The sequence below is a fragment of the Notolepis coatsorum genome (assembly GCF_963971535.1).
Source record: "Notolepis coatsorum genome assembly, chromosome: 5".
Classification (NCBI taxonomy): Eukaryota; Metazoa; Chordata; class Actinopteri; order Aulopiformes; family Paralepididae; genus Notolepis; species Notolepis coatsorum.
Genome location: NC_140169.1, coordinates 116,268,676 through 116,295,535, shown reverse-complemented (window position 1 = coordinate 116,295,535; position 26,860 = coordinate 116,268,676). Strand labels below are relative to the sequence as shown.

Genomic DNA, 26,860 nt, shown 5'->3' with positions numbered 1-26,860 from the left:
ACAGCCCCCCCCCCCAAAGAGAAGTTTGTTGATGGAAGATCAGACTCTGTCGCAATTGCCCTGTCCCCTTCACTCTCACAGCCTCAGACCCCGCATGCACAATCAGATTCCTAGTGGGATTGTCGTTGTATGATAGACTGCTCAGCGTGTGTCCTTTCATCAACGGACAATTAGGCTAATGACACCAGAGCTGATAACGTTATTGTCGAGCTGCGGGAGATTGGAAGGAATTCAAACAAACACCTTCTGGCGATAGTTGACTTTGAACTCCGTTTTAGGGGGAGGGGGAGCGAAAAAGCTACAAAGTGGAAGCGTCATTAGACTATTTCATCAGAAATAGTGTCGAGCAGCGTTTTTTTGCTCAGGCCCGGGGGCCAAATCCAATTGCTTGCAACACTGGATTGAAAGAAGCATTTGATTATTTGTAATTATGCATGATAATTACAAACAATCTAACAAAATGGAAAGAGAAGTGGGCTTGTAACCCACCGCTTCAAATGCTCAGACAGACGGACAGACATTTATGGATCGGGGAAGTGCATGAGTGTAGTTAGTTACCCCTCCCTCATCAACCGCTGTTGAAGTGCCCTTGAGCAAGTACGCCATAGCCTGACGTCAGTCAGACCCATGGAACATTGGTGACCATTTTAGCTGGTGCTGTAAGTGGTATCTATTTGTTATTATTAATAAGTGGTCTACATGTTAAAATAATAGCTCTACATTTCCAACACAGTGTTTGGTCTGTAACATGGCTCTCCCAGTCCCTCCGCTCTGCATCAACCAGAAAATACACTTTATCCAATCGGGAGAGAGCACTTCACACTGAAAAAAGCTGTCTTGACAAAATTACTAGGTTAGCACCTTGCATGGTTGTGAATGGGTAAAATGTGAGGAACAAATTGTAAAGCACTTTGGATAAAAGCGCTATATAAATGCAGTCCATTTACCTTTAACTATTTGACTGCCACACTGTTTTTCCATCTTTACTCCCTGGAGCCAGCTTTTTTGACCATTTTCATGATGTTTGCAGACCCATGGTATATTCTATATTATAGCTATGGATACAATAGTATGGCTCATTTGACAGGCACTATTTATACTCTAACATGAAAAAAAAACGTTTATTTCTACATGCCTTCATTCGTGCTCTATCCCATGCAACGCTGGGATCGTTACAAAAGCATGTTTTATGATGGGGTTTGGTAAAATAGACGTTACCTTTGTCAGCAGGTACTCCACTCTTGCTCCAAGTGTCTTGGATCAGAACAGGATCAATAAATATAACGCTAGGTGGCCCGCCAGCAGCGCCAGGGTAACGATCCAGATAACAGCCAGCCAGGTATTGTTACATCCAAACAGCCCGTCTGAAAATACTAGAATCCAACATAGTCTGGTGAAAACGCACCTTATCATACATAAGTGCGATAATTTTGTCTTCTTCATAGTTCTCCCAATAGTTCCAATAGCGGTCGCCATTACCGGTAAAGTCCTCAAGCCTCGGGAGTGCTCGGGCCCGGCGCCGACTATAACACGGAACAGAATAGGTTACCGACTATAGTATTTCTATGATTTACCAGAAGTGCTGAGTCCAATGTAGTCCGGTGAAAACGCACGTTATCATCCATAAGTGTGATCTCTTGAATCCTGATAGTTGAAGTTGTAACAATAGGATTGTTCTATTTAAGTGCTGTTGCACGTAGGACTCTTTTAGAGGTGACACAGAGGGTTCACTTGTGGTGGAACCAAGCTTATGTAACTATAACAACGGTGAATAAAGTACAAGTAAGCAAGTCTGCTTTAACCCTTCATTGTGTACAGTCGGGACACGGACAGAACATAATGAAACATGGTGACAGCTGGGTACAGATCGGGAAAGTAATTTGCGCGGTAGCTAGAGAAGTAAAAAGTTTAGCTGGCGAGCTGTGGCTAACGCGTACTTCGGGGAGAAAACTCTTACTAGCTGTTGGCGATGGAAGGGCTAAATGCGCTAAGACCCCCTGGAAATCTACTTTTGGACTCCAACAACTTGGCGAAGGCATGGAAAAGTTGGAAGGAGGAGTTCACATTGTATACAGACCTTACCATGCCCGACGCCGAAGAGACAACAAAAGTCAAGCTGTTTAAATATCTCGTCGGAGAAAAGGGCAGAGAACTATGGACAACTCTGCCGAGTTCGTCGGCGAAGACAACGGTGACAACTATCATCAAGCAGTTTGACGAGTACTGCAATCCAAAGGTAAATGAAACAGTGGAAAGATACAGATTCTTTATCAGGAACCAAGGATTGGATGAAAACGTGGACAGCTATGTAACAGACTTGAGAATGCTTGCTAGTAGGTGCAGCTTTGGGGACATTAGAGATTCCCTGATCAGAGATCGAATTGTATGTGGTACAAATAGCTCAGAGCTGAGAGAGAGACTGCTCAGGGACGATAGGCTGACTCTGGAAACATGCCTGAAAATATGTAGAGCTTCGGAGCTGTCAAGGGCTAATAGCAGGACACTGCAACAAGGCCAGGCAGTGGAAGAGGTACATGCGCTAAAACAGTCAGAAGAGTGGAAAAAAGACAGCGAGGTTGACTGCATGTTTTGTGGTAAAACACATGAGAGGAACAAGAAAAAATGCCCAGCTTTTGGAAAAAAGTGTAAAAAGTGTGGGAGAGAAAATCACTTTGCGGCTAAATGCAAATCAAAACAGGAGAGCAGCAAGAAAACTAGGAAAGTGCATGCAGTAGCAGAACAGCACAGTGATAGTGATTCTTACGAGGAAGACCTCTGCTGCATAACGGAAGTAAATAGAGAGGATGAAAATGTTAATCAGTTAAAAGACAGCCACAGGCAGGGCCAACAGCTTTTTGCAGGGATGATGTTGGGGGAAACACTAGTTAACTTCCAGATAGACTGTGGGGCCACCTGTAATGTCATCCCCATACATTTGTTAAACCCTGACACACAGCTAGAACACACTGAGAAAGTACTGGTGATGTATAATAAGACTAGGGTGATTCCTCTGGGTACATGTAAGGTTAAGATCAGAAACCCCAGAAACAACAAGCGTTACAGGCTAGAGTTTCAAGTGGTAGACCAGAGTAGCAGAATCCCTTTACTGGGCAGGAAAGACAGTGAGGCTATGAAGTTGATAAAGGTACAGTACGAAAATATCCTAGCTATAGACAGCATAGTGAGGAAAGAGCAGAGTCCAGTGACAGGGGGAGAAAGTGACAGTCACATGACAAGGGACAGAATAAATGCTGAGTTTGGGGATGTGTTCACCGGAGATGGTTGCATGGAGGGGGAGTATAAAATAGAGATAGATGACAGAGTGCCGCCAGTGAAACTGCCAAAGCGCAGAGTGCCTGTAGCTATGATAATACCGATACAGGAGGAACTCAAGGATCTGGAGAGAAGAGGGATTATCACACCAGCGGAACGCAGCACTGACTGGATCAGCAGCATGATCTCATTAAGGAAGCCGAATGGGAAACTAAGGCTGTGCATAGACCCGAAACCTCTGAATCGGGCACTAAAGAGAAGTCACTATCCACTCCCAACTATAGATGACATCCTGCCGGAGATGTCAAAGGCAAAAGTATTCACAGTCTGCGACGTGAAGCGCGGTTTCTGGCACGTCAAGCTAGAAGAGGAGTCAAGCTACCTGACCACATTCGCCACTCCATTTGGTCGCTACCGTTGGCTCCGGATGCCGATGGGAATAAGCCCAGCACCGGAAGTGTTCCAAAGAAAGCTCATGCAGGCCCTAGAGGGCCTACCAGGAGTCTACGTCATAGCAGATGATATGTTAATCACAGGGGAAGGAGCAACGCTGGAGGAGGCAGAAAAGGACCACGACAAGAAACTCAGAGGCTTTCTAACCAGATGCAGGGAGCGCAACATCAAGCTGAACGCGGACAAGTTCAAGCTTCGACAAAAAGAGGTGCCCTACATAGGTCATCTGCTCACGGCTAAGGGGCTGAGAATTGACCCGGAGAAAGTACGGGCGGTCAGAGAGATGCTGAAGCCAACAGATGTAAAAGGAGTACAAAGACTGGTTGGGATGGTCAACTACCTGGCGAAGTTCTTTGACCACCTGTCAGATGACTGCGAGATTCTTAGACAACTCACACGGAAGGAAAACATGTGGGAATGGGCAGATGTCCAAGAGGAAGCGTTTCAAAGGCTGAAAGACAAAATAGCCAAAGCACCAGTCCTACAGTATTACAACAGAGAAGAGGAGTTGACGCTACAATGTGATGCGTCCGACACAGGACTGGGGGCCGCCCTGACACAGAAAGGTAAACCTGTAGCATTTAGTAGTAGGGCGCTCACACCAACTGAAAAGGGCTATGCCCAAATAGAGAGTGTTTAGCCATAGTGTTTGGTATGGAAAAGTTCCATCAATATACATATGGTAGACCGGTGACCGTTCAAAGCGACCACAAGCCTCTAGAAAATATCCACTGCAAGCCACTGCTTAGTGCACCGAAGAGATTACAAAGGATGCTACTCAGACTGCAGCACTATGATATTAGTGTGACATATGTGCCAGGCAGGGATATGTTGCTTGCAGACACGTTGAGTAGAGCATACTTACCAGAGAGCACTAAGGGAGACAGTGAGACAGAGGTAGAGACAGTAAACATGGTTAGCTATTTACCCATCTCAGCAGAGAGGCTGAGCGCTATCAGAGCTGCAACTAAGGATGACCTAAAGTTACAGAGTGTGGCAAATAGAATACTGTCAGGGTGGCCCAAGAGGAAAAGAGACTTGCCAAGTGACATCAGGCACTACCACTCTTTCCAGGTGGAAATTAGTTTCCAGGACAGCATCGTTTTCCGAGGAGAAAGAGCCGTGATACCGGATGCACTCAGGGTTGACATCACGTACAGGATCCACTCCTCTCATCTGGGAGTAGAAGGATGTCTGAGGCGAGCGAGGGAGTGTGTATACTGGCATGGGATGAACGAGGAGATAAAGACCTTCATCGCTAAATGTGGTATATGCAGGTCAGTGGACCCAAGGCAACAGAGGGAGACACTACACCCACATGACATGGCCAGCAGACCCTGGGCCAAGGTAGGGACAGACCTTTTCTCGTTCCACAACGAAGACTACCTGATCACTGTAGACTACTTCTCTAACTTTTGGGAGGTTGACTATCTGTCTGACACTAAGAGCAACACAGTAATCAGAAAACTCAAGGCCCACTTTGCCAGGCAAGGGATACCTGATGTCGTTATTTCTGATAACGGGCCACAGTATTCAATACCTGAAGGACTATACTTCGTGATTAGAGAATGGACTGGAGAGAGAGAGTCTGCTTTAACCCTTCATTGTGTACAGTCGGGACACGGACAGAACATAATGAAACAGAAGTGTGATAGTTTTGTCCTCTTCTAATAGTCTCCACAAGTCGCGATCGCCATAGGTCACTGCTGCTCGCTCTCTGCTTTCAGTGCTAGACACTCCCCACACTAAAGTGGCCCCACACTAAACTAGCCCAGTTCCAAAGGTAGGCGATAGTGCCACCTGTCATTTTAATTCTAACTAACATAGAGGTCTCTAGAACACACAGCAAGGTCCTGTTAGAATAATAATAATAAAAATAAAAATAAAAATAAAGAAAAAAAATTGCGCTCAAAATTGGCTCTCAGAAATGAGATATCTTGTTTTTGGCGCTCAATGAGTTCATATATTTTTTAAGAAAGCGACAAGCAAAGGGGACTGCAGAAAAGTGAGTAGACGACTTTGAGAGGAGTGAAACACAGACTTGATGGGGGCGTAGCCTGAGGCTCTGGTCGTCCCAGACACTGTCTCCTGTTCTCCTGTTCTCAACAAACGGCCCCCAGCACCGCTGAGCACTCACGCTCTGATCTAAAACATACCCCTGTATTGTATATACTCTACTGTATATATATATATGTATATAACATACACATGTACAGAAACATACACAATTTAGATACATGTTTCACATGTGCATATATGTATACATCCACTCCACACACATGCACTTCAGCACGCAGTGGAGCCATAATATGGTCAAACGCAAACAGTCATGTTGCTGTTCTTCACACATTATGCAAACGGCCTAATGGAGCCTCATTCTGTGCCTGGTCAAACACCTCATCTCATGCCCCCGCGCTCACACTCACATATTGTACAAGCATGTAAGCCTGTGTAAATATTATCATTGTTATGCAGATACTGTACATGCATGTACTGTATGTCAGGGCTTTGCCATCACCACCCCCTCTGGGCATGGAGTCCATTTAAGTATGGTAAACCTTGCCTTTGCTAAGTTGTATGTGTGTGTGCACGTATGCTTTCCTTGTGCATTGGCAAATTACTCAGCTCTCGAAATCAGCCGATAGAGAGTAACGATCTAATCCATTACTTTTAAATGAACGGTAGACTTAAGTGGTCCGCACACGGCGAACGACATTAGTTTGGGGTCAGTGGACAAAAAAAATATTAAGATATAATCTAGTTTCTCTCCATCTGAGAGATCTAATACTTCTCTGTGCCCCAAACGCAGAAAACCAAGTCGATTTGCGACACATTTTTAATATTGGAGGTATACTTCCGATACTGATGCCCTTTTTTAGCCTAGTAGTATCAGCCTGATAGTAGATGCATTCCAGTATTGGTACACGTGCCTCCCTAAAAGAGAGGAGAACATTCTAGAGAGGAGCAGTGTTGTACCCTTTAGGCTTAGCAGTGAATTGTGTTTCTGCATCTTCCTACCACAGTTACTCAGGAGAGGAACACAGGGGACGTGGGAACACAGTAAAGCACTCTTCCTCGCTCCCCTGGGCCTCATCACACAGTCTCCAGCGCCCTCCTCTCCCTCACGCTTTGTCCTCTCTATGAACCGCTGCCTGGGATGGATGTTTGTTTTACAAGCATGCTTTGTCCCCTCTGGCTCGTGCTCCTCTTGAGTCTGGTCTAGTGTGTGGTGTTGTCCTCTAGCTATTCAGCCCTGCGTTCGACAGCCCTGTGACAACTCCTCTCGCGAGTCACGCTATTTCTATGTGCAGTGAAAACTCTGCGAGCAACAGGGTACAATGCGTCTTTGCATCCTCACCATTCCTGTATGTCACGGTAAAAACCTTAACTAACATTAGCTGCTAACAAGCTAACCCTGGAAACGCTCAGAGTTCCAATAGTGAGGAATGGGAGGGTCTTTCTTTCTGTCTGTCTGTCTGTCTGTCTGTCTGTCTGTCTGTCTGTCTGTCTGTCTGTCTGTCTGTCTGTCTGTCTGTCTGTCTGTCTGTCTGTCTGTCTGTCTGTCTGTCTGTCTGTCTGTCTGTCTGTCTGTCTGTCTGTCTGTCTGTCTGTCTGTCTGTCTGTCTGTCTGTCTGTCTGTCTGTCTGTCTGTCTGTCTGTCTGTCTGTCTGTCTGTCTGTCTGTCTGTCTGTCTGTCTGTCTGTCTGTCTGTCTGTCTGTCTGTCTGTCTGTCTGTCTGTCTGTCTGTCTGTCTGTCTGTCTGTCTGTCTGTCTGTCTGTCTGTCTGTCTGTCTGTCTGTCTGTCTGTCTGTCTGTCTGTCTGTCTGTCTGTCTGTCTGTCTGTCTGTCTGTCTGTCTGTCTGTCTGTCTGTCTGTCTGTCTGTCTGTCTGTCTGTCTGTCTGTCTGTCTGTCTGTCTGTCTGTCTGTCTGTCTGTCTTTCTTACTTACTTACTTACTTACTTACTTACTTACTTACTTACTTACTTACTTACTTACTTACTTACTTACTTACTTACTTACTTACTTACTTACTTACTTACTTACTTACTTACTTACTTACTTACTTACTTACTTACTTACTTACTTACTTACTTACTTACTTACTTACTTACTTACTTACTTACTTACTTACTTACTTACTTACTTACTTATATATCCCCCCCTGGCTCAGCCTGGACTGGTGCGGTTCTGTTTCATCAGATCAGTATTTAATTTTTTTTAATATTTTTATAATTTTTTTTATACATGCACGCATTAAGTAATGTGACTCTTGCTCCTTGACATGTGCAATGGAAGTGAATCTTCCACTTTACATGCAGTGTCACATGTGATTGGAGGTATAGGCTTAATTGGTAGCCCTCCTTCTGTAGGCTATAATGTATGATAATAGGAGGTATTTATTTATATTATCAGCACGTGAGTGTTTTCCCTCCCGTCATCTAAACTGTAGCCATGTCCAGCGTAGTGGTATACCAGGTTGTACCAGTGACTCACCCTGCACGCCGCACTTCTTTTCACTGCGCTACAGGAAAGCAGGCACTGGCAATTAACAGAAGATATTATCCCAGCATGAATAGTTCTACTGTGGTGTAACAAGGTGAAGACCTTGAGGCCTTAGCAGACCTAGAGGGACAGCTAAACCCTCCCAATTGCAGCGAGCAGAGGCCTTCCTTTCCCCCCCACCTGAGCAGGGAGAGGAGGCCATTTACACGGGTCACCACATTGCCTCTGATTCCCTCCTTTTAATGGCAACCAGCACTGTGTGCTAAATGAATATTGCAGTAGCAGAAGTCAACTGCTCGAGAGCGGAGTACAGCTGTGTGAATATTTCATGCACCGATGGAGATGCTGTGATAAGAAGCTATCAATTAGCAGCATCACGGGACTTGGGTGAAGGCTTGTGTCAGCACCCCCCTCCCACAAAAACACAAAAATAAGAAACGGCGCATCTGAGGAGAAGAGGAGAGGGAGCAATTATAAAATTTTGCAGGAAGCTAAATATCACACGTGTCTGAATGTAAACGTCTCCTCCCCGAGGAGCCATTTGTGGATGCAAGCTTTCAACCCCCCCACCGCACCCACTCCCCTCCTCTCTTTACACCATCCCTTGTTATTCACCAGCACTCAGAGAGCCACTCAGATCACCATGTTCCCACGCAAGGACACACAAACTCCACACACACACACTAGAGCTGTCCCCGAAGCCTGTTTTTAGGATTCAAACTTTTTAGTTTTTTAATTAATAAATGTAGTCATTATAGGGGGGGGGGGGGGGGCGACATTGCCTCGTGGTGGCACTACTATATGTGTATTACAAAATGTGTTGGGCCCCTCACCTGCCCCAACACACACGAGGTATTTCACTGTAACAGACTGAATGTTCAGTTTATCACAGTATCATCACTGCTCTTTTGTGGCTGTAGTGTCTCGACTTGTTGTTGTTTATCCTGCCTGAGAGTCTTCCTTGTCTATCATTGTCACACACACACACACGCACGCACGCACGCACGCACGCACACACACACACACACACACACACACACACACACACACACACACACACACACACACACTCTCTTTCTCTTTCTTTCTCTCTCTCGTTAATGGGTGTTGTTGTCACACACACACACACACACACACACACACACACACACACACACACACACACACACACACACACACTCTTACTCTTTCTTTCTCTCTCTCGTTAATGGGTGTTGTTGTCACACACACACACACACACACACACACACACACACACACACACACACACACACACACACACACACACACACACACACACACACACGTTGTAGTGTGTAATTGATCCTCTGTGGCGCCTGCAGGCACCCAGACGCCGGCCCAGCCGACTGCAGCTCCGAGTGCCGTAGCAGCCAGGAAGCCCCCCGCTGCGGGAGAAGAGCAGGCCGGGAGCAGCACTCAGAGTGAGGCCGTCACCACCGACAACAACAAGCACTGCAGCAGTAGTGAGTACACACACACACACACACACACACACACACACACACACACACACACACACACACACACACACACAGCAGGACATAAACTCATACATCTATCCACCTTCACTCACTCAGCAAGTAGCTGTACCCTATAACAGTGACTCACCAGATGTATGTGATCCCCACACTACTCTTACTCACACACACACATCCCCACACTACTCTTACTCACACACACACATCCCCACACTACTCTTACTCACACACACACACACACACACACACACACACACACACACACACACACACACTACTCTTACTCACACACACACATCCCCACACTACTCTTACTCACACACACACATCCCCACACTACTCTTACTCACACACACACATCCCCACACTACTCTTACTCACACACACACACACACACACACACACACACACACACTACTCTTACTCACACACACACATCCCCACACTACTCTTACTCACACACACATCCTCACACCACTCTTACTCACACACACACACATCCCCACACTACTCTTACTCACACACACACATCCCCACACTACTCTTACTCACACACACATCCTCACACCACTCTTACTCACACACACACACACATCCCCACACTACTCTTACTCACACACACACATCCCCACACTACTCTTACGCACACACACATCCTCACACCACTCTTACTCACACACACACATCCCCACACTACTCTTACTCACACACACACATCCTCACACTACTCTTACTCACACACACACATCCCCACACTACTCTTACTCACACACACACATCCCCACACTACTCTTACTCACACACACACATCCTCACACTACTCTTACTCACACACACACATCCCCACACTACTCTTACTCACACACACACATCCCCACACTACTCTTACTCACACACACACATCCCCACACTACTCTTACTCACACACACACATCCCCACACTACTCTTACTCACACACACACATCCCCACACTACTCACTCTTACTCACACACACATCCTCACACCACTCTTACTCACACACACACACATCCCAACACTACTCTTACTCACACACACACACATCCCAACACTACTCTTACTCACACACACACATCCCCACACTACTCTTACTCACACACACACATCCCCACACTACTCTTACTCACACACACACACACACACACACACATCCCCACACTACTCTTACTCACACACACACATCCCCACACTACTCTTACTCACACACACACATCCCCACACTACTCTTACTCACACACACACATCCCCACACTACTCTTACTCACACACACACATCCCCACACTACTCTTACTCACACACACACATCCCCACACTACTCTTACTCACACACACACATCCCCACACTACTCTTACTCACACACACACACACACACACACACACACATCCCCACACTACTCTTACTCACACACACACACACACACACACACACACACACATCCCCACACTACTCGTACTCACACATCACACCGCTTCTCTCGCAGCGGAGCTTAAGCAACACAGTGGGCAGGCTCATTACAGAGGCCCCGGCTCTGCTCACCTGCGTGGCCGACACCACGGCGTAATTACATGCCCACCTGCGGCCAGCGGCAGACAGTCACGCCTGGGGGGAGGGGAGGGCCGCGTGTCGGGGGGCCAGGGTGGGGGTGGTGGTGGTGGAGGCGGAGCAGAGAAACAAGGTTGTTACTTGGAATGAGATACAAGCAGGGGGACGCTCATGTGTGTGAGCGGAGCGGACTTGATCCCCACACGGAGAGAAAACCAAAACGAGAAGCTGACGTGTCGTCTCTCACCGTGTCGTCTCTGACCGTGTCGTCTCTGACCGTGTCGTCTCTGACCGTGTCGTCTCTGACCGTGTCGTCTCTGACCGTGTCGTCTCTCACCGTGTCGTCTCTGACCGTGTCGTCTCTGACCGTGTCGTCTCTCACCGTGTCGTCTCTGACTGTGTCGTCTCTGACCGTGTCGTCTCTGACCGTGTCGTCTCTGACCGTGTCGTCTCTGACCGTGTCGTCTCTCACCGTGTCGTCTCTCACCGTGTCGTCTCTGACCGTGTCGTCTCTCACCGTGTCGTCTCTGACCGTGTCGTCCCTGACCGTGTCGTCTCTGATCAAACATTTCATAATTCGTTGTTGTTTTATTCATTTGTTTATCGGGACATGGCTGTGATTTTATTTTCCCAATATCACCTGATTCAGCTGTAAATCAACTGAAGTCTGAGGCACCACAGAGTTGCTACAGAGAGCAGGTGCTGCTGCTGTTATGGACAGAGCAAACAAATCTTAAATGGGCCCTGTGGTAGTCGCGTAATTGTGCCCTAAATCTTTGTTCAGCGCAGTATGCCTGCCCAACACCGGGTGGCGCTGGTCTCTCAGGAGAGCAGCCGTAATAGCCCCCTGCTGATTGAGTAAACCATTCCATCTCCCAGGGAGAAGGCACCCCCTCGAGACATGAGAGCCTCTATTGGCCACCATAAATACTGTAAGATGTTGTGTATGTCTGGATCTCCAGCTTACTGCTATTTATGTAGCTGGGCAAGGGTAGGAGCATGGAGCCATATGGTAGGAAGGCTTTATTGCAGTTTGTCCCGGTTTGGACTGACGTGCGGGCAGAGTTATGAGCGTTGATGTCTTCACCTCTTCAGGGCTGTTCGTCACAGCAGCCAGCGGAGGCACGTTTGTCCACCACTTCATAGTCGGGCTTATTCTATGGCAACATCACAACATTATTTTTATAGTGCTTGTAAATGGTAGTGGTAGATTGTGGTCCATTCTCATCTGCTCAAACCAAGGCCTTGTTTTAAAGTAACACTCCACTGGATTTGATTTTGATTTGATTTAGATTTTCGTGTCTTACATACAGGTGTATGCCCAGCCCTATGGGCTTACAAGACACATAAACAATAAGTATATAATAGTATACTTGACAAATTACTTGACAAATTATGACATATAGACCAAGATGGCCACAAAAAAAAGAAAATACAATAAAACGTAATATAACACAAGAGGAATTCATATACAATTATATAGAATATACCGGTAGTGTGTTTTGTCTCAAGTGCCATGCTTTCTCCAAAAATCCTGCAAAACTGAAGATGTCCTCCACAAAAAAACAACTCAACATACAACTCAAACTGCCAAAACAAACCGGATTTACTATTTGAATTTTCTCAAATAAAGCCCTCCTCAAATCGGTGTACAAAGGGCAGTAAAAAACTGGAAATGGGACTCTGGCTTTGAAGAGCACTATAGCATATTTTATTTCGTTTATTTATTTTTAACCCTTTCTCTCGCAGTGAAAGGGTTAACCCTGTGTCGTCTTGGCAGTGAAAGGCTTAACCTTATGTATTGTCGCAGTGCAAGGGTTAACCCGTTGGTAGTGAAAGGGTTAAGAAAACAAACACAGAATCCACTTCTTTATAAAACAAGATATTTAGTTGTTTTGAGCTCTTCAAAGCCAGATATGAAAAAGCCACATTTTCCTCACTTGTGTAGATGAGGTGTAAAGGCCTCTGCATGCTACAGAAACTGCAAAGCAACTGCAACACAACATCGACAAAGCAACGGTGTTGCAGACACTCTGCCTTTATGCTTCTGCAACATCGACGAGCAGCCTATGCAACATTGTACCCCGGATGTAGCTAGGTCCCTAGATAGATGAAACTTCCCTTCTCAACCAACCCATTGATAACAAGCAGAAAAAGAAGCATTATTTTTACTTCCGGTCGGGGGATTTCAAAATAAAAGAGCAACGTCTAAAAGCACCGTAAATACGTTTATTTTGTACATTATCTAACGTTAACACGAACCTAAACTAATCTAAAGGTATTTCCGGTGCTTTTAGATGTCGCTCTTTTATTTTGAAATCCCCCGACCGGAAGTGTTATAGTGTCTGTTGCTAGCAGCTTAACTTCTGTCGCCCGTTTCTGTGCTTTTCGAGCTAACGTAACGTCATTAGTTTCCAATGGAGAGGAGAGAAAGACCTCGGCTCACATGCAGCTCAAACTACCTGTGTCCAGTCATTTCGACTAGCAAACGTTGTATTTAACGTTACCTCAGGATACCATTGTATTTAGTTGGTTAGCTATGTAGCTAATGTGGATAGCATTTTGAATAGCACCAATGCTAGCTGGCTGGCTACAGCTTTATTTACTAAATTATGGAGGCTTTTTAATCGTCAAGGTAAGAGAGGATTTGTCATGATCAACTGAAGGCGTATGCTATGGAACAATATGTGCTTGGGTTTTCAGAAAAAGGCCAGCTATGTGACGCTAATTATTTAGCATCGACGCTGGCTGGCTACAACAATGGAGGATGGTATTCTCTGCGGGACCAATATTATTCTATGACAGCCCCGCCCCCATTCGCTAACCAACCAATCACTGCTACGCAATATCAACGCAACGGTTGTTTAGATTAGATTTTGAGGAGATGTACGCAACATCCTCGCAACACAGTCTACAAGACCCTCTGCAACAACCGCGTTGAAAACGCGCTGATGTTGTGTTGCAGTTGCTTTGAAGTTGCTGTAGCATGTAGAGGCTTTAAGGCCTAACTTTAACACTAGGCCTATATATTCCACCATTAGCAGTAGTCAGGCTCTATTATCTGGAGTCGAGCGTCATAGACACGGGCCACTAATTCAGACTGAGGATGTGGGGAAAGGACCCTTATCGCCCTGCCCCAGAGGCCTAATTAATTAGACTTGGGTAATTAATGTGTGACATTGGCAACCAATTCTCACCTGGAGCACCGACACAAGCCAACAGTGTACGTCCAATTAGGCTAATTGATCACAAAGTCAATTACGCGTTGAGATGGAAGAACGACACGCGCATAATGACTGCGTGCTGTGAGATGAGAGGAGAGGCGGTTAGGAACTGGTGAACTCGCTCCTGTTGTGCCTCAGAGGTCAGTTTGGGGCCGGCCATGAGTCTCCCCCCTCTCTCCCTTCCTCCGATGGTGAAGGTGAGGATACGTGAAGGGCAACCTGGTCCTAGACCATCGCCCCTTAGGCAGTGGGGGGAAAAGCCTATCTGGAGCCATTCAGATGATGACACTCTATTGGGTTGTTATCTTGACTTTCTCTCTCTCTCCGACCCTCTGCACTTCTCGCCTGGAGCCCATGTTGCTCTGTGACATTCAGATATAATGGAGGTTAGCGTGGAGGAGGAGATGGGAGTGTTCTGGCTGGGCCTCCGGTCGTGTTTCTGCCGAAGCCGGAAACTGAAAAGTGAGGAAAGTCGGGAGAAGTTTCCATTAGCCTGCCATCTCTCTCTCTCGCTCTCTCTCGCTCTCTCTCTCGCTCTCTCGCTCTCTCTCGCTCTCTCTCTCTCTTTCTCTCTCTCGCTCTCGCTTGCTCTCTCTCTCGCTCTCTCTCTCTCTCTCTCTCTCTCGCTCTCTCACTCGCTCGCTCTCTCACTCACCCACTCACTCACTCACTCACTCACTCACTCACTCACTCACTCACTCACTCACTCACTCACTCACTCTCTCACTCTCTCACTCTCTCACTCTCTCACTCTCTCACTCACTCACTCTCTCACTCTCTCACTCACTCACTCTCACTCTCTCTCTTGATCTCTCTCTGCCCCATCTCTCTACCATGTTATCTACTATATCTCTTGGTTTCTCTACGCCACCACCTCTTTCATGCACACACACACACACACACACACACACACACACACACACACACACACACACACACACACACCCTCTCTCACACCCTCTGCCCCATCACTTTACCCTGTTATCTCTCTCTCTCTCTCTCTCTCTCTCTCTCTCACGCTCTCTCTCTCTCGCTCTCTCTCTCTCTCTCTCTGTGTCAGGGTTAGCATGAGACACAGGGGCCCATTACCTAGGCCACGGCCCAGGGTTCATTCTCAGTGCATTGCCACTAAGATCTGGTTCACACAAAGTGCCTTCCCTTCATTCATAATTCACTCCCCCTTGCATTTCTCTCTTCTCTCACGACAGTTTTTCAGCCCGCCAAATCAGCTGTCTTTTTTGTTGTTGCTGCTGCTGCTAAGCTGGGGAGAATGGATGCACAGTGGAATTGAGATAAAATTATTACCTCGACTGCCATTATCCTGCTAATATTTACAGCAGCTTCTCGCGATGCCTTTCTCCCAAGATCACCACTTCCAACAGCATTGCCTACTTTAATTAACCTAGTTAGCTAGCTCACTTGGATGATATGCTGCACAAAGGGGACTCCCTGAAAATGTGGTGTTTCACCCAGGGGGTGGTGCCTTACGTCCTATATCTGGGTAGTTGTCTTCAGTAAGGACATCAGTATAAGGCTCAGGAGAGCTTGCACTAAATTTGCCTTCAAACCATTCAAGTCAAAGCAGTACAGCCTAAAAACCAAGATCTGACTGTATAACAGTAATGTTAAATCAGTTCTGCTGTATGGCTCAGAATGCTGGCAAGTGGTTGAGAATGACATGAACAAGATCAATGCATTCCACCATAGAAGATATGTCTCATCTTCTGGCCAGAAGATCTCCAATGACGACTTGTACAAAACCACAAACTGTCACAAAGTGGTGCTGGAAATGGCTTGGACATGTCCTCAGAATGGACCGCATTCCTGCCTTGAGGTGGACCCCACCTGGAAAGAGGAAACAAGGGAGGCCAAAAGTAACCTGGCAGAGAACTGTGACCTCGGGAACTGAAAACCGCAAACCTAACTTGGGGCAAAGCACACCATGCTGCACAGGATAGGACCAGATGTAAAGGATAGGACCAGATGTAAAGGATAGGACCAGATGTAAAGGATAGGACCAGATGTAAAGGATAGGACCAGATGTAAAGGATAGGACCAGATGTAAAGGATAGGACCAGATGTAATGGATGGGACCAGATGGGATAGGACCAGATGTAAAGGATGGGAACAGATGTAAAGGATAGGACCAGATGTAATGGATGGGACCAGATGTAAAGGATGGGACCAGATGTAAAGGATAGGACCAGATGTAAAGGATAGGACCAGATGTAAAGGATGAGACCAGATGTAAAGGATGGGACCAGATGTAAAGGACAGAACCAGATGGAAGCAGCCTTATGTTCCACAGGGAACAAAGAGGATTAAGTAAGTAAGTGACCAACTTACTTGTTTAAAATAAACTGCGGTAATAACTGTTGATTACATGGTACAGCTACTTTTAAAATGGTAACTACTAACATTTTCAATCCCCAAGTGCTGCACTGTGGCTGCCTACTGTTCCTAAAAAGTTACAATGGGTTAAATGCAGAGGTCAATTACCTGGTATAGTGCCTCACACACCTCAAGACAATCCTATGTGGCATAGAAACCCTTTTTGTAGCCTTGGTAAGAGCAGTTTGTTGTAAAGGATGAAGAGTGAAGTTTATAGCCTTGCTGTTCTGCACCGCACCTGCTATTAATCTGCTGTCTCCCCCCCCCCCCCCCCCCCCCCTTCCCATACAACGCAGCCTTGCTACACATGCAGTACAGGTGCACCATGGGTCCAGGCGGTTTCATGCTCGTTAATGTAGGAAAGGGAACAACAATGGTAGTTGCTTCATGATGTGTCCTGCATGTGTTGAGTCAGTACCGTGTGGCCTCGAACGCTGCATTCATGTGGATGGAACACAGCCTCAAATCTCACTACACTGTAAACAAACTCTCCCTCTGCTACCGATCCAATGCGAGGCCTTGATGGTGGAAATGTTCAGCTTCTTTTCACCTCCGGCTGAATCGGTTGTTTAATGAAAGGATGACCTGGATCTTGGTAAGGGACGAGGGAAAACTGGCACATAGCCTAGACCCTGTTACGTGTGAGCTGCGCTAGCTGTGGTGTTTGTTGATAAAGGGACCGCTGGAATAGTCAGACTTCGCCTCTCTTTTGAACTCCACGGTCCTAGTCCTACACACGTGGCGATCCACGGGGAGTACAATTATGAAGCAATTCCAGTTGGTTTCTCTCTCTGGCCTACTTTTTTGACAAGGACACGAGGCCCTGCTTTACTTCTCATCATGAGTTACATGACTAAAACTAACACGTTTAAAGGGATCATTCCGATTTTTGGAACCCTAGCCCTATTTGCTGCTTACCAATGATGTTGTGGATTGGTGGTGGAATCCTTTTCTCAGCGCAGTCCACGCTGTTCCTCATACTGGTTCCAGCTAGTTGGCCATAAATCAATGCAAAGTGAATGGGCTCAAGCTCCTGACTGTATAAGCTGACTGAAGGTAACTGAAATGTACTCCGGTTAGATTCAGGGTTTGCACAAGGTCCTTGAAGTGCTTAAAGTGCTTGATAAAAAAATAAAAATAAAAGTCAAGGCCTGGAATTCCTTGAAAACCGCCAATTCTTTTACAAGGTGCTTAAAAAGTCCTTGGAATTCAAATCAACCATTTGCATAGAAAGTGTTGTTCATCCATGATAAAATTGTTCTGAATCAAGAAATAGCATTTTTTTTTTATCTAAAGTCTAACTAATTGTCGGAAATTGGTTTTATGCCATAAATATTGGATCTGAAAAATTGTGCTTGGAAAGTACTTGAAAGTCCTTAAATTTAATTTAGAAATATCTGTGGGAACCCTGTAGATTTTAGTTGCATCTACTGAAATGTAGATTTCAGTTGTCTTCAGTCAACAGAAGACACTCTACCGATCAACATCATCATGGGTAACTAGCAAATACGGGTTAGGGTTCCAGAAATCAGAACTACCCCCATTAATGCATGTCTGGGTTCCCACAGACATTGCAAAATGAAATTTAAGGACTTTCAAGTACTTTTCCAAGCAACATTTTTCAGATCCAATATTTATGGCATAAAACCTAGACTTTAGATGAAAAAAAAATGCTATTTCTTGATTCAGATTTTTTTTTACATGCTTGCAGATGTTCAACATATATTCTTAACCTGCCAGTCCCTGTCCCCCCACCATGGTAATTGGAGCAGTGGTGCAGACCAGTTGCCCCTCTCTCCACCACCTCTGCTCTGAGTGCTGTAGGCTACTCTCCTCTGACACGCTGCAGTGTCTGTGGACCTGTGAGTTGGGTGGAGACTAAACATGTGGATGGGACAGTTGGTGGGGTTATGGAGCCATACGCCAGGCTGCCGCTTCAGTTACCATGTAGACCAGCTGATCCACAAGACCCCCAAGGTCCAGAAAGATTCCCTTTATTTTATTTGCTACTTTTGTCTGTTCCTTCCTCCGTCCGTCTGTCTTTCCCAATTTTTTTTCTTCATTCCTTCACTCCGTTCTTCTTCCTTCCTTCCTTCGTCTGTCCTTCCGTCCTTCCTTCCTTCCCTCATCTTTTCTTAATTCCTTCCCTCCCTCCTTCCTTCCTTCCGTCCTTCCTTCATATTGTCCTAAATTCCTTCCTTCTTTCTTTTCCTTCCTTCCTTCCTTCCTTCCTTCCTTCCTTCCTTCCTTCCTTCCTTCCTTCCTTCCTTCCTTCCTTCCTTCCTTCCTTCCTTCCTTCCTTCCTTCCTTCCTTCCTTCCTTCCTTCCTCCACTTTGCAACAATGCTCCAACAGCTCCATGAAATGATGTAGATGGAAAGAAATGGCAATACCTTGTCTTATAGGGACCGCTACCTTATCATTTCATTGAATTGTAATTAACACAATGGAAGGATTCAATGTCCTTGATGACATTACCGGTGGCCATATTCAAACAAATTTATTGTCAATAAATGTCCAACTAAATGAATGTGTGCACAACGGTTTTAGAGGTTTTGGATGTGTGTGAGATTATGTGCAAAATATGTGTTGTTTTTTTGGGCAAAGTGCCTCTTTTAAGATGGCAAAATCCTCTGTGGATTCTCACCATCGCCCCATTTCCAGCTCTTAATGTCTCAGCTTCTAATTAGAAAAAGTCAGTGGTGGACAAACAGAAAAAAGCAAGGAAAAGCAACTGGCCCAGAATGGAGACAACACTGTTATTGTTAGTTATTAGAACTGGCTTCTCTCACAGCTGCGTCCCAGGCAACAGTGGCAAAACAATCTGACACACACACACACACACACACACACACACACTCCGACACCCCGTGGGGTTCGCTTATGAAATCCCTTCGACGACTTGAGCCAGGGCGGCTCTTGGCGTAAGCTGCCATTTTGTGGGCACAGATGCCTGCTGGAACATTGAGGCACCAAGCGTGAAATGAATGTAAAATCAGCCATGATGCCTTTTCTCTTCCGCTTATTGTTTTAGGGGCACCAGATGAGCCGACAACCACGTGATAGCGGCTCTCCGGCGGCGGGGGAAGCGGTCTGCCGTCTCTCGCCGGGGCGTTTTAATTCTTAACACATCACGGAGCCCGGTCGTTTGTCATCCCGCTGCATGTAGTAAAGTGTACACACTTGGCGATCCTCCTCCTCTTTAATATCTGTTGTTTATTACAGTGCGATGCAGATGTGCGCGGGGACGTCATTGTAAATGTGCTCGTGAGCCTCCGATAGACACACAGGCCTGGAGAGCTGCGTTGGAATGATCGAGCATCCCCTCCTCGACGCCCGCTTGCATGCCCACTGAAGCCAAGCTGTGAAGCCAGAGGGGGAGAGGGGGAGAGAGAGAGAGAGAGAGAGAGAGAGGGTGGGGGGAGCGGGAGAGACTTTGACTGTTAGACAGAGTTACAGTGCTGACTGAGCCCGTTTATGATTTACCGTTATTGCCTCTTCAAGGATTAGCCTTAGTGTTTTACGCAAGATGCCAAGATAAGGGCCGCGGTGTGAGGCGTACGAAAGGCAACTAGAGGGAGAGGGATGGCTGGTGTCCATATTAAACAGTGTGCCTGAGTTATGGAGTAATCCCCTCCTCCTTTGTTAATGCCGTGTTGTTTTTCCTCTTGATGTCAAGGCCACAGTGTTCATCAGATTTTGTCATGTTGACAGTTGACCGACAAAGGACTGTCTGAGCCAGTGTCTAAACTACTTTGACATCTTCTGCCGTCTGATTAATGAGTCAAGATGGCAAGACGGGAGTGACATTTATATTGTTTTTGGTAGAGTTCTTTTTTTAGGATTTTTTTTAAGTTTAGAGAAACCGCATCTGCCTCAGATTACAAGCTGTCATGGTTGGTGGACAGGTCTTGGTTTTTCAATAAGGATCGGCTGGCATGCCATTCTAATTAAAGGAGATCTGAGGCAGAGTTGTCTGCAATAATAACTAGTCTCTGTCTCTCTCTCTCGCTCTCCTGACAACTAAAAAGTACCCCTACTCGTACCTCTCAGCATTTAGGCTGCACTCCTACAAACAGATAAGACATACAGGGTCCCTTGGGTATTTTGCCGTAATGCAGTCAGTCGATTTCAGCAAACATCAGAAAGGAGCAAACACCAGACGGTCTAAGTATTCCCCTATGCTTGTCTGGGTATGATCAGGGCTGATTGATCAGACTGTGAGCACATGATGCAGTGCCAGCGCCAGATCAGGTGAGATGACTTATGGATTTGTAGTTTAGATCCAACTCATTTTGCTCAGGGTTCATTCTGCTCTGCTTACCCTGTGCCCAGTTTAGTGGAAAACACAATCCGCGTCTGGCTCTTGATACAAATCTACGTGGTTCTTCTCAGCAGGGCGCCACGGGGGTCACAGGACGAGGGAACAAGCCAAGTAGCCCAACAACAAGTGAAAGGCATTTTGTGAACAGAATATACTGTACAAGTTATTCTCACTAACAATTTCGTGCTTAAATTTAACTTTTTTCCTAGGGACCCAAGTTTAAAACCGCTGTTCTACGCATCATACTGTACTTACGGTATAGTACTTCTTTGAACTATCAAAATAGTCAGTCGACGACAGAGAAAGGCGCCGTGGTACGATAGCTAATGAAGGGCTGGCCCTGTTATCCCTATAGGTTTGTACGATAGCTAATGAAGGGCTGGCCCTGTTATCCCTATAGGTTTGTACGATAGCTAATGAAGGGCTGGCCCTGTTATCCCTATAGGTTTGTACGATAGCTAATGAAGGGCTGGCCCTGTTATCCCTATAGGTTTGTACGATAGCTAATGAAGGGCTGGCCCTGTTATCCCTATAGGTTTGTACGATAGCTAATGAAGGGCTGGCCCTGTTATCCCTATAGGTTTGTACGATAGCTAATGAAGGGCTGGCCCTGTTATCCCTATAGGTTTGTACGATAGCTAATGAAGGGCTGGCCCTGTTATCCCTATAGGTTTGTACGATAGCTAATGAAGGGCTGGCCCTGTTATCCCTATAGGTTTGCTTGACATTGCCTCTCGGCCTCCAGGCTCCTCAGACTAACCCTGTGGACGTTGATGAAGAACGTCGGCTATTGACCGCTGCCCGTCAGTCTGCGGTGACAGCAGTGTCGGTGCCGAGCAGGCCTCCGCTTATTGATGCTGTCGTCTGCGCCTTTTCACCATCGCCCTCATTACCTGTGACTGAATAATGGAAGAGCTAATGTCTACATGTACCGTGGTGCATATTAACCTAGAGGCACACACAAACCCAAACCTTTCCATCTCCACGGCAGTTTGAGAAAGAGAGGTACATTAAGCGACACGAGTCACAGTAGGCTAAAAGAGCGGGAACACGTAAAAGAGCTGGAACACGGACCGGCAGGCGTTTTTATTATATGAAATGACTCCCGGATCCGCTCTTGACTAAGCTAAACGCCATATCTCCATTAGCAGGGAGGCAAGATGTGTATTCTCGCTGCCACGTTTTTTCCTAGCTAACAACCCATTAGGCCGTATCATCCGCGGGTTCTAGGGCAGAGATTCACCACGCTGCTCTGCGCCGTGTGACTGTGCCGTTCTTCACGGCTCCTTGTTAGCGCCGTGGTTCCAGTGAGAGATGAGGGTGAGGGGTTTCTAATAGTTTTACGAGCCACAGCTCCCGCTCTTTGTTCCTCCTCCAGCAGCAGCAGCATTGTGCCTCTCCGGGTGCTTTGTCATCGACAAGTGGCTGTAAATTGCACAAACGGTGTTCCGCAAAAAAGGGCCAACTCCCTCCCATCTCAGTAGGCGCACAGGGGGGCTATCAAGTCCTGAAACTGTTTCAGCGTGATCACTTTGTTATTCATTGTACTATGACAATGAATCAATTTTAATGTTATTATTAGTATCCTCTCTTCTGGATACCTTTTATTTATTTGTATTTTTTTGAATTTATTTAGAGAGTTCTGCCGGAGAGTTCTGTCTTCGTTCCCCCTCAACCTTTTCAAGTAAAAATGGTAAATGGTGCATTTTTATAGCACTTTTATCCAAAGCACTTTTACAATTTGTTCCTCACATTTTACCCATTCACACACTGACGGCGGAGGCAGCCATGCAAGGTGCCAACCTGCTCATCGGGAGCAATTAGGGGTTAAGTGTCTTGCTCAAGGACACTTCGACACGCTGCCCAGGAGGAGCAGGAATAGAAACGGGAACCTCCAGATTACCAGACGACTGCTCTACCTCCCAAGCCACTGCCACTTTTTTAACCCTGAGAGTTCTGTCTTTGTGCCCCCTCAACCTTTTCAAGTAAAACTCAGGCGGGCGGCGTTAGGGGACTTAGCTTAGAGAGAAACCTTCCCATTTGGTCCCAATTCTCTGCTGAGCCGAGGGATGTAGACGCTCACAGAACTTGAATGTATAGAATGGGGATTCCTGACCAAATCAACATTCTAGCCAGTGCACTTAAGATGGCTGCCACACATGTTTGATAATGTTGTTATGGAAACAAGCATGGGTTTGGTAAGCGTCTGAGCGCTATTGTGTCACCATGGCAACATCGTCACTTTTTTGTTTGTTTTTGTTTTCCTGTAATTCAGTTACAATGACTGTCAAGCTTGTTTCACAGATGAAAGGATTAGGGCTGTCCTTGACTGAACAATCTCCTAGTTGACTAATTGTCAATTATCGTTGGTTTAGTTGATTTAATCGACAAATCTGTAAAATTGTGTTTCCCACATGCAGTCCTCCATAAAGACCTCTTTTAAATATCATGCTTACTGGAGATGTGCTTCAGAAAATAAATCGGCATGGAGGGGTAAAAAAGCATAAAGATTAACAAAACAAAAACGGCTGATTAATAGTTTAATCCCAACCCTTTGACATTTCTGCACCGGCCATGTTTGTACCAAAGGAGACTTAAGGTGTTTCACCAGGAAAGGCCTGTTCTATCCATTCACGTTCTGTGGTGCCGCTGATCTGGCCGCCCCGCTGTGGGAGCCCCCCATTTGTTCCACAGCATTTAACTCCCGACAGCCGCTTCCCCAGCCCCACACTGAGAGAGGCCCGGCGTACAACAACTCTAATGAAACCGGATGAAATCCCCTCCGCATGGTGCCAATGACTCGCTCCGTCTTCCTCAGTCCGAATTCTGTTCATCCGACAGGTTTGAAAACGCTCTAATGGAGCCTTTCGAAAAAGGCAAGGTGGCGTTCGGAAGGCCGTGACATTGAAACCCGAGAACTTGGGAGGTTTATAGTCACGTTTCCTGGAAGGCCCCCGCTGAGCTCTTTCACAGGCTCTCTCTTCTTCCACGGGGTGATAAGTCATTCCTCGGCCGGGCCTGCTAGCAGCCAGGCCTGGTCCTGATCTCCATCCGTCCTCTCTCCTCCTCCCCCCGTGTCTCTGTAGTGATGGTCGGCTGGGGGCTGACCTTTTTGAAGGGCAGCCATGCCTGGCCATCGCGTATGAGCGTTTCCAGGGGCTGGTCGGTCGGGTTGACATCGCTGGTGCTTGCAGCTGCTACGGCATCTGGATCCCCTCAGGCTCCATCATCCCACTGATGGGGAGAGAGAGAGAGAGAGGCGTCGTACACACTCTTCTTTCAAAATGTTTTAAGATGTTTATTAATGTTAATTAAAACCATCAAATCAAATTTTTTATTTATTTTTTAATCTTTTTCTCCGCCTGATTATTCTATTTTTCTCCCCTTCCCAATTTAGTCGTTATGCCAATTCCCCCCCTCCCCTACTCGGTTGTTGTGCGCATGTTCCTCCTACTGGTCGGTACAAGGGAACCCTGAAGTCCACCACATGCTTCCTCCGTCACATGTGGAGACAGCCAGTGGCTCTCTTCTCACCTGGCAGCGAGGACTCTCATTGGTGAAGCGTAACGCGTGGGAGGTCACGCTGCCTTCACCATTTCCTGCCTTTCGCTGAGCAGGCGCCCAGACCTGACCTGTAGGCGTCGCTGTCCACATCGCCAGATTACCACCCTCGACTTCCCTCCCGCTAACTCAGCCAAACGAATTAGTATGACGATCGGCCCAAGCCGCAGGGCAATGCTGACTCGGTGAGTCGAGACCGCAGCCTCTTGCATTGGTGACGAGCGCAATCTCCGCTACGCCATCCGACCGCCCCTCACACTTTTCTTTTTTAACTTAACTTTAGTTTTACTTTCAACCAACTGGTTCTGGAAACGAGTGATGTGGTCGTGTCCCTATGAGCGGCTGTCAGAACGTACATCATGTAGGCTCACACACCCTGCCACACATTAACCTGCTCACACACCCTGCCACACATTAACCTGCTCACACACCCTGCCACACATTAACCTGCTCACACACCCTGCCACACATTAACCTGCTCACACGCCCTGCCACACATTAACCTGCTCACACGCCCTGCCACACATTAACCTGCTCACACACCCTGCCACACATTAACCTGCTCACACACCCTGCCACACATTAACCTGCTCACACACCCTGCCACACATTAACCTGCTCACACGCCCTGCCACACATTAACCTGCTCACACACCCTGCCACACATTAACCTGCTCACACGCCCTGCCACACATTAACCTGCTCACACACCCTGCCACACATTAACCTGCTCACACGCCCTGCCACACATTAACCTGCTCACACGCCCTGCCACACATTAACCTGCTCACACGCCCTGCCACACATTAACCTGCTCACACGCCCTGCCACACATTAACCTGCTCACACGCCCTGCCACACATTAACCTGCTCACACACCCTGCCACACATTAACCTGCTCACACGCCCTGCCACACATTAACCTGCTCACACACCCTGCCACACATTAACCTGCTCACACGCCCTGCCACACATTAACCTGCTCACACACCCTGCCACACATTAACCTGTTCCAAACTGCTCTCTGGACAGAGGGACTGTGACAGACACACACACACACACACGCACGCACGCGCACAGGTACAGGTGCAATTGGTATGATATGCAGCAGCAGTTTTCTGCCAGGATGAATGGAGCTACATTAAGGCAAGACAGGTTAATATGGCCGCCTAGGACTCTGTGTGTGTGTGTGTGTGTGTGTGAGGCCCAGCAGCCGATCGTGGTGACTGATCTTCTTCATTTCCAGGAGCAAGGATGGGATCATTTATCAATCCGGACGTGTCATTAAGTGTCAGCGCATCGTCACTCGTCCGAGTGACAAACAGCTGTCTCCCTTTTATCACCCACAGACACCCAGGCCCCTGTCGCACCCTCAGGGTGGGCAATAATGGATTACAGGTGACAGGGTTACAGTCAAACAATGACAAAGTAGTCATTGTAATCGAAATTCAAAAAGTCTCAAGTCTCAACACTGACATGATTTGAACCCGTCTGAAGTCTTAAGCCCTCAATGTCAGTAGTAGGTGTCCTACACCATCTGAAAGCTGGGACCCTAAAGGTGCTCCCATAGTCGAGCGGACAGTGCGCGGAGCGGACTCTGCGAGGTCCGCACGGACACTTTGAGCTTTCATAGTCGAGCGTACCTCCGCGGACCAATTTCCTACGTCTCGCGCCAGTTTAAAAATGTTTTCCCACGCTGTTCAACTACTGTCATGTCGTCGTCATCCGATGTCAAAATAAAGAGTGTTATCTCCGTTTCCAATATTTCTAAATAAAACTGGCAGTTTTACACACTTCATTTAGAAAAGCCATTCAAACATCTCAAGTTTCTTCAGATGATGAAAAAAGACATCATGGTCCAAATGTATATGAATTGGAATGGGTGACGATTAGCGATAGTAAAACTAAATTTAGCGTCATCTACCTGCCAACGTTTTACCGGACCAATCCTACCCATTTAATCATGATGAGACTGATGACAGTTGTTTACAGTCAAAGTTTTGCTTGTACACGGTTGCAATTCCCCCTCATCGCAGTCCTCGGCCAGTCGTCCACGGAGCGTTAAAA

The 26,860-nt window shown here is 46.7% G+C and overlaps 1 protein-coding gene across 2 annotated transcripts in view; it reads left to right on the top strand.

Annotated features, from left to right (window-relative positions):
- atad2b (ATPase family AAA domain containing 2B) overlaps nucleotides 1–26,860 on the top strand; it is a 236,559-nt gene that overhangs the window by 124,893 nt on the left and 84,806 nt on the right. For both annotated transcript variants that reach the window (XM_084314965.1, XM_084314964.1), the window contains exon 24: nucleotides 9,574–9,714. In XM_084314965.1, the coding sequence (XP_084171091.1) occupies nucleotides 9,574–9,714 (141 nt within the window). The remainder of the gene's footprint in view (nucleotides 1–9,573; nucleotides 9,715–26,860) is intronic.